The sequence below is a fragment of the Spermophilus citellus genome (assembly GCF_964194105.1).
Source record: "Spermophilus citellus genome assembly, chromosome: 2".
NCBI lineage: Eukaryota > Metazoa > Chordata > Mammalia > Rodentia > Sciuridae > Spermophilus > Spermophilus citellus.
Window position 1 is genome coordinate 13,161,993 of NC_138183.1, and position 15,217 is coordinate 13,177,209.

At 47.1% G+C, this 15,217-nt stretch overlaps 1 protein-coding gene across 8 annotated transcripts in view; it reads left to right on the forward strand.

Moving 5' to 3' along the window:
- The window catches only part of TTLL11 (tubulin tyrosine ligase like 11), a 240,160-nt gene that overhangs the window by 111,839 nt on the left and 113,104 nt on the right, over positions 1-15,217 (forward strand). Inside the window, exon 1 of one of the 8 annotated variants that reach the window (XM_081311500.1) lies at positions 978-1,127. The exons of 3 other annotated variants lie outside the window; for them this stretch is intronic. In XM_081311500.1, coding sequence (XP_081167626.1) covers positions 1,099-1,127 — 29 coding nt within the window. In that variant the 5' untranslated portion in view covers positions 978-1,098. Of the gene's footprint in view, positions 1-977; positions 1,128-6,647; positions 6,733-15,217 lie in introns of those variants that run through there. 4 more of the 8 variants (XM_081311496.1, XM_081311499.1, XM_081311498.1 and 1 more) reach the window with 4 other exon arrangements.

A 15,217-nucleotide genomic window follows, 5' to 3' on the forward strand; every position in this document is an offset into this window, starting at 1 on the left:
GTCAAAACTTATCTATGGTACAATTAAGCTAAATAAAATCCAGAGCAGGCAAAACTAAACTTTGTTTTATAGAGATGTAACTCTGAGTGTTAAAAATATAAAGAAAAGCGAGAAATAATGATCAGATGGTTACTCCTGGCCTCGAGGGGCAGAGGGAGGCGTGGTCTGAGAGGGACCCTGGTGGGAGGTTTAGATCTGGGCCCTGTTCTGTTTCTTAGCCCAGGCGGCGGCTGTGTGCATCTTATATGAGTGTGTATGAAACAAGGTCACACAAAACGCCAAATCAGAATGGCAGGATCACAGCGAGTGAGCAGGGAGGCGTCAGGAACCAGGGCCAGATGCTGCTGTGAGACCTGATGAGTCAGGCCAAGTATTTTGCTTTTTATCCTAAAAGCAAGGGACAAGTTTTAAGCTGGAAGGTGACACCATAAGGTGGTGTTTAAAGCAATCATTGTGGCTGCAGCGTGAAAGCCAAATTGGAGTGAGGCCAGGGTGGTCATGGGGGCAGCTGAGAGTTTTGAAAGAAGGTGGTCGGTTGGGTTAGGTGACCATGGTAGGGACCGCGAGAACTGTTTATGTTGTTGGGGAGGGGGAGGTGTCAAGGAGGAGGGGTGGGGAGGACTCCGCGATGATGGATGTGAGAGAAGAGCGCAGAGCCAGGAGGGGACTCAGCTGGGTGGCTGCTGGTGCCAGTTGTGAAGGTGGGCACCCTGGGAAAAGGGGCAGCTTTGGAGGAATGTGATGGAGGCTCATGAGACTTCCAGGTCTCATGCTGTGTGACAGTTGGCTGGGTGCGTGGGTCAGGGGTACAAAGGTGGGGGGGGGGTTCCCTAGAGGAAAGCAGGCAGCCCTTGTGGCAGATATTGCCTAGGACAGGTGACAGCATGGTGACGTGGGGTTTGCTTGGGGCAGAGGTCAGTGCTGACTCTGTTGCTCTTTCTGGCACATTCATAACCACATCGGTATGTTGAGAGACCTCGGCCTGTTGAGAGATCTCGGCCTGCTGCGGGCTCAGCTGCTGGGCATAGGACGCCCTGCCTTCAGGCTGTCTTGTGCTATAACCCTCCTGGTCTTAACCCACCTTTAGGCTCCTTGCAGATGCCTTGGTGTCTTCAGGGTCCCCAGTTGTAAGTTACTCCCGTGCCTGTCGGGGTGGGGTGTGTGACAGGGGAACTAAACTAGCGGAGCAGGGGAGGGGGTTTCTCTGCAGCACCTGCCTCCCCAGGCGTTCCCAGTCCGCTCTTCCTGGCCTCATTATCTTCCTGTGCCTCCGTCACCCACACACTGGACAGCGCCCTGCCACTTACAGCCATTTCAGACCAGTTATCGTAAATGACACCCACCCAAAATAAGCATGACGAGAGTCAACATTCCGTTCTCACAGGCAAGGAAAGCAAGGCTGGGAGCAGGGCATTCTGCAAGCTCTGGGTCTGGGGACTCTATCTCCTGAAGTACAGATTGCTGGTGGTGGGAGCGGTTACCTGCGTGCCAGATCTCCTACCTGAGGCCTCGGCGAGGCAGAGGCTCTGTACATGTGACCTCTGTGAGAGGCCGTAGCCGGCAGAGACTGGAATCTGTCCTCAGAGGCCTCATTAGGAAGGGGGACTGGAAAGCCTCTGCTAGGAGGGAAAGGGGAAGGTGCTGGGATATTCAGCTTGGAGGAATGAAAAGCCCTGGGCACAGGACGCCTCTGCCACTTTTAGCTTGAAAAGCTGCTAGTGGGAGACCAGATAAACTCTCTGCAAGTGCCAGTGGGCAGACAAGTAGCTGGGGCTAAAGTTTGCAGACAGATTTAAGTTTAGTGAAAGGAAAAAAAAAGATACTTTCTTTGCCTGAGATAAGAATTGACTCCAAAAAGTGTTAGGGGTATAACTCGGTGGTAGAGCCCTTGCCTAGCATGTGCAAGGTTCCGGGGTCAATCCTCAGAACTGCAAAACAAGAAAAAGAAAAGAAAAACTGACTCAAAGGAGTACTGGAGTAGTGAGTTCCACGAAGCTGAAAGTAATCAAGCCAAGAGCAAATAACCAAGTGTGGGAAAGGAACACCAGCCCTGGGATGTCCTTGGTTGTATGATCCTGGACAAGTCACCTAATCTGTCTGAGACCTAGTTTCTTCCTCTCTATAATGGGAATAATGGTGCCTCTGCAGGTTAGTTGTGAGTGTCAAAAAATGTAGCAAAGAAGATCTTGGGGTATGCTCATTCCAGAGGTATGTCCTGAATTCCGTCTAGGGGCACAGTGTATGATATCCTATTGATTTTTCATTATTCTGCATGTCGGGCTTCTCCCAATATCTGTGGGACCCAAGAAAGACTGGGACCCAAGAAGGCTGGTTGAGGCCCCAGCCTTCTGCCAGCCCCTCCGACTCTTCCTCTTCTGGTTCCATCCATTACTACAGGGATGGGGATGGCCACTGCAGTTCACATGCCCCAGCTCCGTCCACACTGCCCTCCACCTCTGTCCTAGCTCTGGGTGACTCTGGTCTTCCCTCGGGACTAGAGGAAAGGTACCTGTTATGGTTTGGACATGGAGTGTCCCCCAAAGGCTCATGTGTTGAAGGCTTGTTCCCCAGTGCAGCAACATTCAAAAGTCAAGATTTGAGGAAGGAATTGGACCACGAGGGCTCTGATCTTATCAGTGAATTAATCCACTGAGGGATTCATATTTGATGCCTTATTGGAAGGAAGTGGAGACTGTAGGCAGTCAGGCCTAGTTGGAGAAAGCGGGTCACTGGGGTGTGTCTGGAAAAGGTGTACCTTGTCCCTGGCCTCCCCTCCCTTGCTTGTACCCACTCCCCCTGCCCAGCTTCCCTGTTACCAGGAGCGAGCACCTTTCCCCCGCCACGCCCTTCCACCGTGATGGCCTCACTCAGGCCCAAAGCAAAGGAGTCAGCCAACTGTGGACTGAAACTAGGAGCCAAAATAAGTCTTTCCTCTAAATTATTTTCCTCAGGTATTTTTTTCCTTGATGAAAAGCTAACACAGCACCTAATGTGGCCTTTGCTCTTGGGAAGATAGACACCAACCTTGCAGGAAGGAGATTCCAGGTCCTGAGTACCCATAGCAAGTGTCTAGAGATCATGGGGCCTGGGCTCTGGGCGGGCAGTCTCTTTGGCCTCAGGGATGTCTTGCCCCTTAGGGGGAAAGGGGTGCCAGAATGGGGCTGGAGCAGGATACTCTTAAGTCCAGGGTCTGGGGCCATGCCCCATTGCTGGGGTCCAAGCCAGTTATTTCTGCTAGATTCCTAAGAGGTGGTAGCGACTTTGTAAGTGCCCAGCCACGTGCCATTCTAGGTGGCAATCTGAGGGCAAGGGTAGAGAGCCAGGAAAGCCAGGGGCAAGGGCAGGGGCTGGGGAGGGGTGGGATATCAGGACAGGGCCAGCGACTCTTTTAGTGAGAAATGGATGCAGTTTTCTTCTGGGTCAGCCTCTTACTTCCATAGTGGTGAAGGGAGTCTTTGGGCAGGCTGTCAGAGTCCCTGGGCAGAGGCAGAGGCAGAGGCAGAGGAAGAGGAACTTCTTGATGGTGGACCCTCTAGCCAGTGCGAGGAAGAATGGAGAACGCAAGTTCCTCTCCTGTGTTGGGGCTGGGGTGGCAGACAGTGGTAAGGACCAGGCCTCAGCCATCCTGCCTGGGGTAGAGGTTGGAACTGTAGCCCTATTAGAACAGCCAGCTGGGCCACCATGACAGCAGCGGGGTCACAGCTGGGCATCAGCCTCTTGGTCTGAGTCAGCAAGACCAACCTGAAATCTCCCTTCTACTGGTGCTTTGGAATCTCCTGACTTCCTGCTGTCAGCACAAGCTGTCCATTGGAGCCTAGTGGGGCCACAGGGTAGAGGCCACCTGGGCTGGAGGAGGGTGGTTCCTAAACTTCAGTGGGTGTCAGGATCACCTGGAGGGTTTGGGAAATCCCTGAGTGCTGAGCCCCACCTCCAGAGTTTCTGATCATTAGCACATCTAACCTGTGTCCAGGTGACACCCACACTGCAGGGCAGGTACAACACTTACCTCCCGGCCCCATCCTTGTGTCTGTCCCAAACCACCTGAAGACCCTTCAGCCCCAACGGGTTTGCACAGCAGGAGTGAGTGGGACTCATGCTGGTTCAGGAGAGGTAGACGGTGCCCTGGGGAAGGAGACCCCTGAAGAGAGTTCTCTGACCACCCAAGGAGCAAATGCCCTCGTTTAATGGAACTCTGCTCACGGGTGTCACTTGTATAGTGCTTGTGACCCCAACACTGAAAACAAGCCACATGGAGCCATCTCATCAATTCACATACATCTGTTTCCTGCCTCTGCCTTTCCATGCAGGTTTCTTAAGACAAGTGAAATATTAAATGATTGTGAAATCTAACCTGTAAGGCATAATCAGAGGCTTTTAAATGAGGGAAAAGGTTGCAGATTTTTCCCCCCTTTTCATTCTCTTCCAGCTGGTTTGCAGGCAAAGTCCTAGATACATTCTTAATTTCGACTCAGCCTTTCTCTACAGCAGAACAAGTGGTGGGGAAAATTTTTTCTCTAGGCAACAGCAACATTTCTGTCTCATTTGTTGGGTTTTGCACTGTAGCATGGCAGCTTGTGGGGCTGCTAATTTGAACTTGGGTCCTTCTAGGAATGCATCCTTCACGATCGGTAAATATATCAGGTTGCAGATTTTAGCCATTTAATTATTGAGTGTGGAAATGCTTCTTGGCCTCATGAATATTTCAAAATGGAACAGTAGACAAATTGTATTTTGCTCCCAAATCGAATTGTAGTTCTGAACCTCTTCACATTTCAGCATTATCTGATTATCCCAAAGTTGTGAGCTCTTTTCCCTTAGGGGATTTGGTTAGCAGAGTTACTTTGTTCCAAACCATGGAGAACGCCCAGACATTTACAGAGAATGGGTCGCAAGCGTTATCCTTATAACATTTAATTTGTCCTTGAATCTACAGATGTCCTTGTTGGAAATGGATCTTGAAGCAAAACTTTTATAAAGGATATAATCTCATGTAGTGCAAAAGACTCTGGAGTCCAGCAGGCTTGGATCTGAACTTGGCTCTTCCTCTTGCTTTCTTGTGAAATTTGAGGGCCTTAAACTTCTCCAAGTCTCTGTTTCTTCATTAGTAAAACATGAATAATAGTAATAGCTACTTAACAGGATTATTGTGATCATTAGATGAATTATAGTGCTTAACATACAGCTTACTGCCTGGACATGGTAAGCATTTAATAGTTGGTAGTTATTTTATAATTAATCCTTATTGTTTCTATTATAAAAAGTTCCTATCACAGAGCCAAGCACATAGAAACTCAATAAATGAAAATTATTAGTATTACTATCAGTAACATCATTACCATTCTTACAAAAGGACATATATTAAAATATAGTTGTCCCTTGCAATTTGTGTGGGATGTGGTTTCCCCACGGTACCAGAATCTGTGCATGCTTATGTCCTGAATGGTGAACCATTTGCACATAACATACAGACATCTTCCTGTATGTTTTAAATCACCGTAGAGTACGTATAGTATCTAGTACAATATAAATGTTATGTAAATATTTGTTATACTGTGTTGTTAAGGGGATAATGACCAAAAAGTATCTCTACAAATTCAGTACAGATGTAATCTATTTTTTTTTCTTGGTATAGAGAGCCAACCGGAAAGTTTTCTACCATGTAAATCATGTTTTTTTTTTTTTAATTTTAAACATAGGAACGTATATAAGTAAATGAAAAGTGTAATGAAGTTCAGCAAAATTGAAGTCAATCAACAGTGCTCATATAAAGAGTTTAATTAAGATAATCCCTGATGCAAAACACATGTTCAATTTGCACCTCAAATTGAAAATGGGTTCCATAGATTTCCATGAACTTCCCTTTGTTGTGCCACAGGGATGGGGACCTTAAATAAGAGCAGTCTTCCCATGGAAAATTAGCTCTGACCGCAGGAGGAGACTTGGCTGGGATGGAGGTCCTGAGATCAAGTCACTTCACACTTGATCTTGGGTGGGTCCCCACACTTCCCGGTCTGTGTTTAGTTCATCTATAGACACTGCTATGTTGTGAAAATGCTGCAATACTACAAGTGCTTGTGATTTATTCCTTTAAGAAAAAAGAGATAAACAAAATAAAAAGGAAGATTTTATCCTTTGGAAACCCCTAGGCTCTGCAAATTCTGCCCGTTGCTTTTAAACCACCAGGTATTCGTTGCCAGATATTTGAGAGCGGCTTAATTGGAAGTTGTATTTATCATCCAGAGTGTATGTGCTTTCGCTAAATGTGTTTTTGACAGTCTCTCACCATCCAGCCTCTTGCTTCCAACCGGAATGATTTGCTTCTCCATCGCATTCAGAGAAACACTTCAGTTCTGGTTGTAAACGTTAATTAGTTTGAAGAAGGGAAACAAGATTGTGTTTCTTAAAATAGTTCTGGATATAGCAGGCTGTCTTCGGGTGCTTTCATAATCTGGCCGCTTTGTAAGGGTGACATTTTGAGGCTCTGCGTTTATCCTCTGCCCGAGATCATTGTTAGCATCTTTGAAATTGGTGAACCAGGGCTTGCAATTAGGGGACAGATTGATGCATATCTCCATGTGGCCCAATGTCTCCATGCTTTGAATCTTAGCACTTCCTCTACCTCTTCCTTTCCTCGGTCATGGAAGCCTGTTGACTCAGCTATGACAGAATGACAGTATTGAAGACATGATATCCGTGAGGCTACATATCACCAAGGACCATGCATAAGAAAGGGTAAGAATGTTAGTGTGGGGAGACCCTGGTCCCAGCCCTGGCTCTATCACCAACTGGTTCCTTGGTCACATGCCGCGGGCAATATGCCCATTGGTGCCTGTGGATAATTCAGCATGACTCCCCTGCCCAGCTGTGGACTGTGGACTTTGTCTCTCTCTCCAGCAAGGGGCGTGGGCTCCTTTCTGCTGGGGACCCTTTCTGTTCTAACGTTCTCGGCTCAGTTACAGCAGAGGCCTCTGGCTGTTACACAGGGAGGATTTTAATAGAATTCAGCGGCAGATAAGTCCCCGAATGGTTCCAAAATTTAGAGGACTCCAAAAGAGGTGCTTAGGTTGTGAGTGTGATTATATCCCGCATAAGGTTATATTGCTTTTTGGTTTGGCTATTTAGGATGGGGTTTGAGAGGGACTGTGTGGCAGTCTGCGTAACCGGTTCTTGGCTCCTGTTTGGTGGTAGGGAAATGCCTTGGTTAAACTTCTATCTCAGGCACTTGTTGGCATTCAAATCACTTTATACCATGCCTTAGATTAAGATCTAAGAGTTGGTGGGAGCATGGCATCCTCTTTTACATTTTGATGTATTCATTTGAACTTGTGTTTTCTAGTTTGTTTTACATTTAAGTCGTTGTGAGTGATATCACTCCATTTCTTCTCTTCTCCTCCTTAAATTATGTGTACCCATCTGACCTAAAGGAATAACACTTCCGATAGCACAGCAGCATATTGGGCTGTTTGTCACACATTGCCCACATTTGAACTTCTTTTCTTCCTCTATAAAGTGAAGATCATAATAGGATCATGGATGGAGGCCCAATAAGGAGCCTTGTCTTCCGCCTGGGATCTGAGTAAGAATAAGGCAAAAGAATAAAGACGAGCTAAAATGTCACCTTCATTATGGAAAAGGTGAGGTTGGAGACTATGTCATGTCTGTGGCCAGATGTGCTTCCTGACACCGAATTCAGAGTGAGACTCAGGCAGCCAGCGGCTCCCCCTGCACCCCACCCGCAGGATCCAAGATGGTGGGAAACCAGGGCAGCCCTGTGAGCAGCAGAAATGAGGAGGAAGGAGGAGAAGGGGCTGAGCCACTGTGCCCAGGTTCTCCCTCCAGACACCAATCACAAAGGCATTCCAGCTCCTTGGGGAAAAGGGGCTTGTGACAGGCCAAAGATGTGCTGATCGTCTTCCTTCTGCAGGAGGCACAAAGGGTAGGACAGGGTGCCCACACCCAAAAGAGAAGCAGCGTAACTAGAGCTGAAGGTGATGCTTGGAGTCTAACAGACTCAGGTTCAAATCCTGGTGCTCCTCCTTAAGGCTGCGTGGTCCCAGAGGACTCTCTCCACCTTCACTTAACCCCCTGTGAAAGAGAGAGAATCATTGGTCCTTGTGAAAAATTAAGTGAGAAAATACATTAAAAATGTCAGGTACATCTCTAAGTGTTCAATGAGTAAGGGAGGTCAAATGAGATCGCATAAATAATTGTCCTCTGTAAATTTTATAGATTTATATAAATTGCATTATATAAATATAAAATATTATTTATGGAGGTGGCTTTAGCCTAATATCAAATTATACTTGCTATGCAGTTTTGTTAGAGCTCCTGATTTCAGTTTATTTAAATAGCTGAGGGTAGGCGGTGGCTTGTTATGTGTCTCTTTCCTATCAGCTCTTGCAAAGGCGATCCACAAACCAAAATGGAAAGAAAAAAAAAATAAATTAAATTAATGAGAAACTTGTGTGCATCAGAATGACCGTCCCTCTGATTCCAACTATTTTTTGTAGATCCTCCTGGAAGCTGTCATGTAATTCTGTAGCAGCCATTAGAAAGTGTTCACTCCATTTAATTTATGCTGCAAAATCATTAGCGGGAACTTGACATAGGCCTAGTGTGTTCATAAGCAGATATTCTGCCATCAGGCTTCAAGGGACAGTTCCCCTTGCCAGGGGCAGCTCCTGAAGTATACTCAAGAAAAAAAATGAAGGGGGTGGACCCTTTGCTCTGCCTCCTCTTGTCCTTCCTGTCATCATCATCATCACATTCACAGAGGACTTCCATGGCCAGAATCTTGACCACAGCCATCAGGGATTCATGTCTGCATTTCACTGTTTCAACGTTGGCTCCGAGGACTTGGACAGAGTCAGCACCTGAGCCAGGCTCGGCTCATCCCACAGTGCATCTTGTATTTGTTGGATGCCAAGGTGACAACCTTCTCAGTGCCTGGAGGAAGCTCTGAAAGACTCTCGAAGCTTTCATGGCATTGACATTTGGTATTAACGAGCAGAGCTGCCCTTTTCTTGGCAATTATTATTGCTAATGTCTAGTGGCAGCCCCCATTTTTTTTTATAGCATTTGTTTTCCTCCTGTGAGCACTTAAGCATTGCCTGAGAGGTGAGGTTCTCTGAAGGATCCCTACAGAGCACGTTCTGTTCTGATCCTACACAGGTCAGACTCCGCCTCTGCTCTGCCCAGAGAAACCATACTCTAGACGCCAGGTGTATTTGCCAGCACTCCACTGTTGTAACAAATAACCTGAGATAAATCAACTCAAAAGAGGAAAGGTTTATTTTGGCTCACAGTTTTGGAGGTTTCAGTCCATGGAAGTGAGATGCTGACCCAGAAGGACACTGAAATTCAGTTTCTCCTTCTAACTTAGCCACTGGCCCCAATGCTGTTGAGCTGGTAGTAGCACAGCTTGGTGGCAGTACCTGGTGGAGGAAGCTGGTCACCTTGTGGTGGCTGAGAAGCAAAGAGAGGAAAACGGGAGGGACTCAGGTCCTAATATCTCCTTCAATGGCACAATGACCTAACTTTCTCCTACTGGGTCCCCACCTTAAAGGTTTCACTATCTCCCAACAGCTCCAAGTTGGACAGCAAGCCTCTAACACACAGGCCTTTGAGGAACATTTCAGATCCAAACTATAGTACCAGGTTTTGAAGATATTAATACATTGGGATTTTATTGACTAATAAAAAAAATTTAGAACCCCCTACCCTCTGCCAGGTCCAGGAAGGGAGTATTAAATAATAGTACCTATCTTGCATGGTTGAGGTAATACATGCCCACAACAGCGCCTGGCTATGTGAGCACTGAGAGTGAATAGCAGTGGTTTAGTTGTCATTATTGACACTCTTGGCTGTCCAGTTGCTAGCGGTGACACACAGGCAGATTTCTGGGTTTCTGTTCTTGCAACTAAAAGACTCAGGTGTCACTCTAGTTGAACTGGGCTAACTGGGCTGCAGGAAATAACCACACAAGAGACACAAATACCTTTTTCTTTGGGGTCGCTGTGACGGCTCCTCTGACCTTAAGGGTCTGCAGGAAGAGAGAGCGAGAACACTCATTGACCCCTTTTATTGAGGAGAAGTTATTTAAATGAGGCAGGGGGTCAGGTTTCAGGGGGCTGAGTCTATCTTCATGATGTCCACTGTCAGCAGGTTGACTGACACCTGGGTAGGCCACACCCAAGTGCACAGTAAGAGAAGGGGACACACACAAGACACTTCCATGGAAGATTCTACCCTAAACAGGGCAAGGGGTTATATTACAAAGGAACAGGTGAGCGTAGCTCCATCCATGGGGCTGTAGGAAGACAAGCCTAAGCAGGAAGACACAAGTCACCCAAACCCTAGAAGAGCGGGGCAGTCTGGCAGCATGGGTGCCGGACGCCACATCGCCCAGCAGGGGAGTTAAGTCAGTCACCGTGCTAGGTTGGTCTCCCACAGCAGATGTTTCCTATTCAATGCCACTTTGTAAGTATGGCATTAGAGCTGCAGAGCACAGGGCAGGGAGAACCAAGTCTTTGGTGGAGTCACTGGGAAAGATTACCTCCAACAAGTCCTGAGCCACGAGGAGAGAGACGCCAGCTTAGACCAAGACAGAGTGGGCTGGGGACGATTGGCAGTAGGGGAAGGACCAAGGACACAGGGCACGTCACAGGGGGCAGAGAAGGCTGGGGAAGACTAGTGACCGTGTGAAGTTTCCCTCGGGGAGGAGGACACATATTCAAATGGCTCTGGAAGGAAGAGCTATTTACCAGAGGGCAGATTGGGGATAAATATTAGCAAAAGCTTTCTAATAATCTAATTTTTTTCTAAAAGTAGAATAGGGCTGCCTGGGGACATAGCAGGCTTGCTTCCTGGCACCAAAGGGGGCCAAGTAGAGCTGATAAGGCAGATGGTAGAGAGGGCCCAGAGTTTGGCACCAGAGACCCAGATTCAAAATGTCCCTTCTTTCTGCGTGACTCCAGACCAGTCACTCAGCTCATCTGAATCTCCATTTCTCACGGGGATCCAATTGCAAGTGTGGAAGTGCTTCGTAAACTATGAAACATCGCATCAAATGTTAATTATGATGCTCGTTGTTATTTCACCCTCGTTACTGGTGAACATGTCTTAGCTGTCCAATTAATTTGTCTTGGATTCCCTGGAGTTTTTAGCTTAATACCATCACATAATAGTAAATGTTTATTGAAGGAAATAATGAACAAATCAATGATTTTCCTCCAAAATTGGCCCTGAAGGTTGAACTTGGGTCTTATCCCAAGCCTGGTATATAATCGTCTCCATAATTCACTCAAATGCCCTGAGTGAATGAGGAAGGAATCAAATACATAATTACTACTATGTGACAGTCGTTGGTTGATAAGCCCTTTACTTATATTTCACTTAATCCTGTACACGGCCTTGTGAGATGATCCCAAAAGATGATCTCACTCTGGATTGTACAGGAGATGCCCGCACTGGATGAGAGGGAGGCCCAGCTGGCCTGTGAGCCATTTTCACCTCGAGGATCCCACATTTCTGGTGAAGTGGTTCTCAGGGTGGATACTCAGTGAAAATAGCTGCTATGTCGAGTTGCTATGACTTGCTAATTACAGAAACATACCTAAAATGTCTATTTTTTCCGCCATTATATATGGAGGCTCAGGTTTTGTTTTTTGTTTTTTTTTTTTTTTGGTAAATATTGAATAAATAAAGATCTGAGCTTCAGTCAGTGACAGTTTTCTCCCTACCAGAAGTATTTCTGTTTCTCAAGACAGAGAGCAGCCCTATCACTATGGTTCTGGCGCTGGAGCTGTGTTCTGGTTATTAATGTAGGAAGAGACTGCGGCTATCTCAGCCTCAACCTTCTCCTCTGTAAAATGGGGGAACTGTAGCTACTTTATAAAGGTATCAAGAGGATTAAATAAGATAATGCAACTCAGGGTCCCGGATGGGGCTCCATATGCAATTATTCAATAAGAGGCAGTTACACACGGTCTCTGGGAATATCTAGCTCAGTGCCTGGTCATAAAGTAGGCACCCAGTTGATGGAAGTTTCCTTTATTCTTTCTCAATTCACAACCTCCTTCCATCCTCTAAATACTCTGCACCAGCCATAACTGGACTTGATAGCTATGGGGCCAAGCTGATAGCGGAACCACGCTGGGAGGAGAAATGTCACCGTCCTTTGTTCAGTGAAGCTGAGCTCCGTGGTGGTACTGATCAGGGGGTGAGTGACTCCAGCGAGTGTCTCTGTCATTCCGTAACAGGAGGCTCCTGTGCTGCATTCCAATGTAGGAACTCAACGCAAGGAGGCAGCTGAGGCCGAGTCGGCTGCCAGGGGGCTCCTTTCCAAGAGCATCTCCTATTGTGCTCTCGTGGAGGAGACAGGGAGCCCCTCCGGAGATCTTGTTCACTCTTGCGTTTTCCCTTTTCCCTGTCACTAGGTAACTTTGAGTCAAATGCACGCAGCCAATAGCAGCAGCATGCAAAAAGCATCTGTACCCACGTGGCATCTTGATAAGAATCACAGACGTTCATTTTCCACACACTTGGGATGGAACTCTCTAAATTCCAAAACCCTTTCAATACTGTTTGGAGTTGAAATCTTCCTAGAGTACATTTTATACCTGCTTCCTGGGATTGAGGAAACATAATTTGACCTCCCCCCCCCCCGCCCCCGGCTTTTCTTGGCACCTTGGAATTAAGAGGTGTGCTGGTAACCTGGCTTCTGAAAAACAAAATGAAACACCCCAGGCTGGCTGTGGTGGATGGTTCCATGGTGCAAATATTGCTACCACAACCACTCCAAGCTCTCAGAGGTTTCTAACAGCAAATCTGGGAGGTTCCTGAATATTCCAAGCAGCTTGAAAGGAAGTATCATGGCCTCGCATTGCAGTGAACATAGCTGCAATGGACAGCTGGTGGACTGGGAGAGGATACTGAACCCCAGCTGCTTTTCATATACTGGGGTAAAAATCACCACACTAGGAGTGAGCAGGGACTAGATCCGGTGGCATACTATGTTAGGGGTCCCAAACTGGAGTGCTCTAGAGGCCAAGGAGGTGACATTAGTGAATGGGAAGCTGAACGGGGACTCCGGCAAACACCTGGATTGCCTCTAAAGCTGAGCTGCACCTTGGACCCAGGGGAGAAATTCACCTGTGCCCAGGTCCTTTCTCAGACCAATTAAACTGGAATTTCCAGGGGTGGAGGTGGAGTACATTTTAAGAAAAAAGCATCTCCCCAAGGTGCTTCAAATGTGTAGGCCAAATCTGAGAGCCTCGGTCCTAACAGGTGCCGACCTGTCTGTCATCCGTGAAATAAGTCAACGGCTTGGCTCTCCTGTAGAAGAGTCCTCCCTGCCCTGTCGTAGGGCACTGTGTGGTAACCTGGAAACCATTCTTTGTATAGGGACTTTATTTATCTTCCTAAATCCTGCAGGCTGGCCTTCAGGCACTATGCAGTCAAAATCCCTGCCTCGAAAGCGCCCCCTGGCTTTGTCCTGTGGTCTCCCATGGACTGTGAATGTATTTTGTACTGTTTTGTCTGTTCAGTGGGAACTGATAAGGGAGGCTTTGCTGAGTGCCCAGGAGCAAAGAACCCAGGGATTCCACCCCCACGGCCTCCCCCCCTTGCTCTCCGGCCATGGTGAACTTGTGGTGATTCCAAGTGTGTCAAACCCAGTGGTGTCCCTGTGCCTTTGCACACTGTCTCCCCCTGCCCAGGAGCCTTCTTACCCATTTTCCACCCATTTGACCTGGAAGTGAGTCCACCCTCTCAGTGGGCTCAGGCCCCCCATGCCCACTGCAGCATAGCGCTTCCAGTATATATTGTCATTCCTAGTTTGCACCTTTGTCTTAATTCAACAAATATTGGTTCTCATTTTGAAGCACAAATGAATTGTACTGGATTTATGGATGGCACATCCAGATCTCGAGATCTTCTAGGGTCAGAGCCACATCTTATTCACCTGTGCCCCCGGCACTCTGCACGGGGCCTGGCACACAGATATCTCATATACTCAAAAGGCGGATGGAAGGATCGGTGGGTGGGAGGCATTTCTAGCTTACTCATGCGCTCAGGGCTGTGACTTCAAGGGTTAAGTTTGCTGAAAAGCTGACTTTCCCAGTAAGGGGAAACGTTTTCATGATTTCCAGAAATTTCACAGGCAGATTCAATGCCTATGGCAGGACTTATTCATGGTGGTTAGATTATGGACCACTTTCTTTAAAGGACTTAGACACAGACTTTGAGAATAATTTTTCTCTCCATTAGTGTCCAGAATGGAAATATTAAAGTCAGGGTGAGTTTGGGGAACTGGAAGTAGTTTGGTATGGATGGAGAGGGGTGCAGTAGGGAGCAGAGGGAATGAGGACGAAAGGATTAGCAGCGGTCTGATTATAAAGGGCCTTAACTGCCAGGCGGGGGAGTTTGGATCTGCCCTGTGGGTGGAGGGGAGAACCTCGTGGACTCTTTAGGAGAGGGACCCATCCAAGATCAGTGGTTGGCACACTGAACAGATCAGTTCAAGTCACTCTTCTTTCAGAGGGGTGGCCCCCAGTCTTCTGTTCCCACCCTTTCTATTTGCATGATTTACCTTTCATTATCGTGTTCGTTATTTTCACAGCCCATCCTGGTAGGAATCAGACCTGATGCCGGGTGAAATTAAAACGTTAGGACCTCAGACGACCCCCTTTGTTTATATGATTAACTCCTGGGTGTGTCAGAGAAGATTTTATTACAAGAGATCATCTGGGGTTAGTTTTCAGCTCTTTTCCAGAGAGCCTCCTGGCCAGCCAGTCTCTTGCTCCTGACTCTGTGTGTGCATTTTTAAAAGCAGGTGTCACTCAGGGCTGAGGGGTGCCAGTTTCTAATTAGTTGCTTGTTAAACTGCGGGCCTCCAGATTGTGCTGCTAAAATTACCAGTTTATTCAATGAAGAAATCCTGACGGGGTTTTAGATTCCCCCTGAAAACAAACATCCGGCTCTTTGCCCATGTCACATTTTCTGAGCTGCTGGTTGTTACCTATTACTCTTACTGACTATGGTGCCAGAGGTGGTTTGAGTGCTGTGCACATATGGTTGTGTTGTTGAATTCTACAGGATCTTTGCAAATACCATTTTCTTTTCTTCTTTTTTTCCAGAAGAGGAAATCTGGGCTGAGAGGCAAGTTATTGCCTAAATTCACCTGGCCTGTGGGTCAGCTGGGTTCTCAACTCAGCCC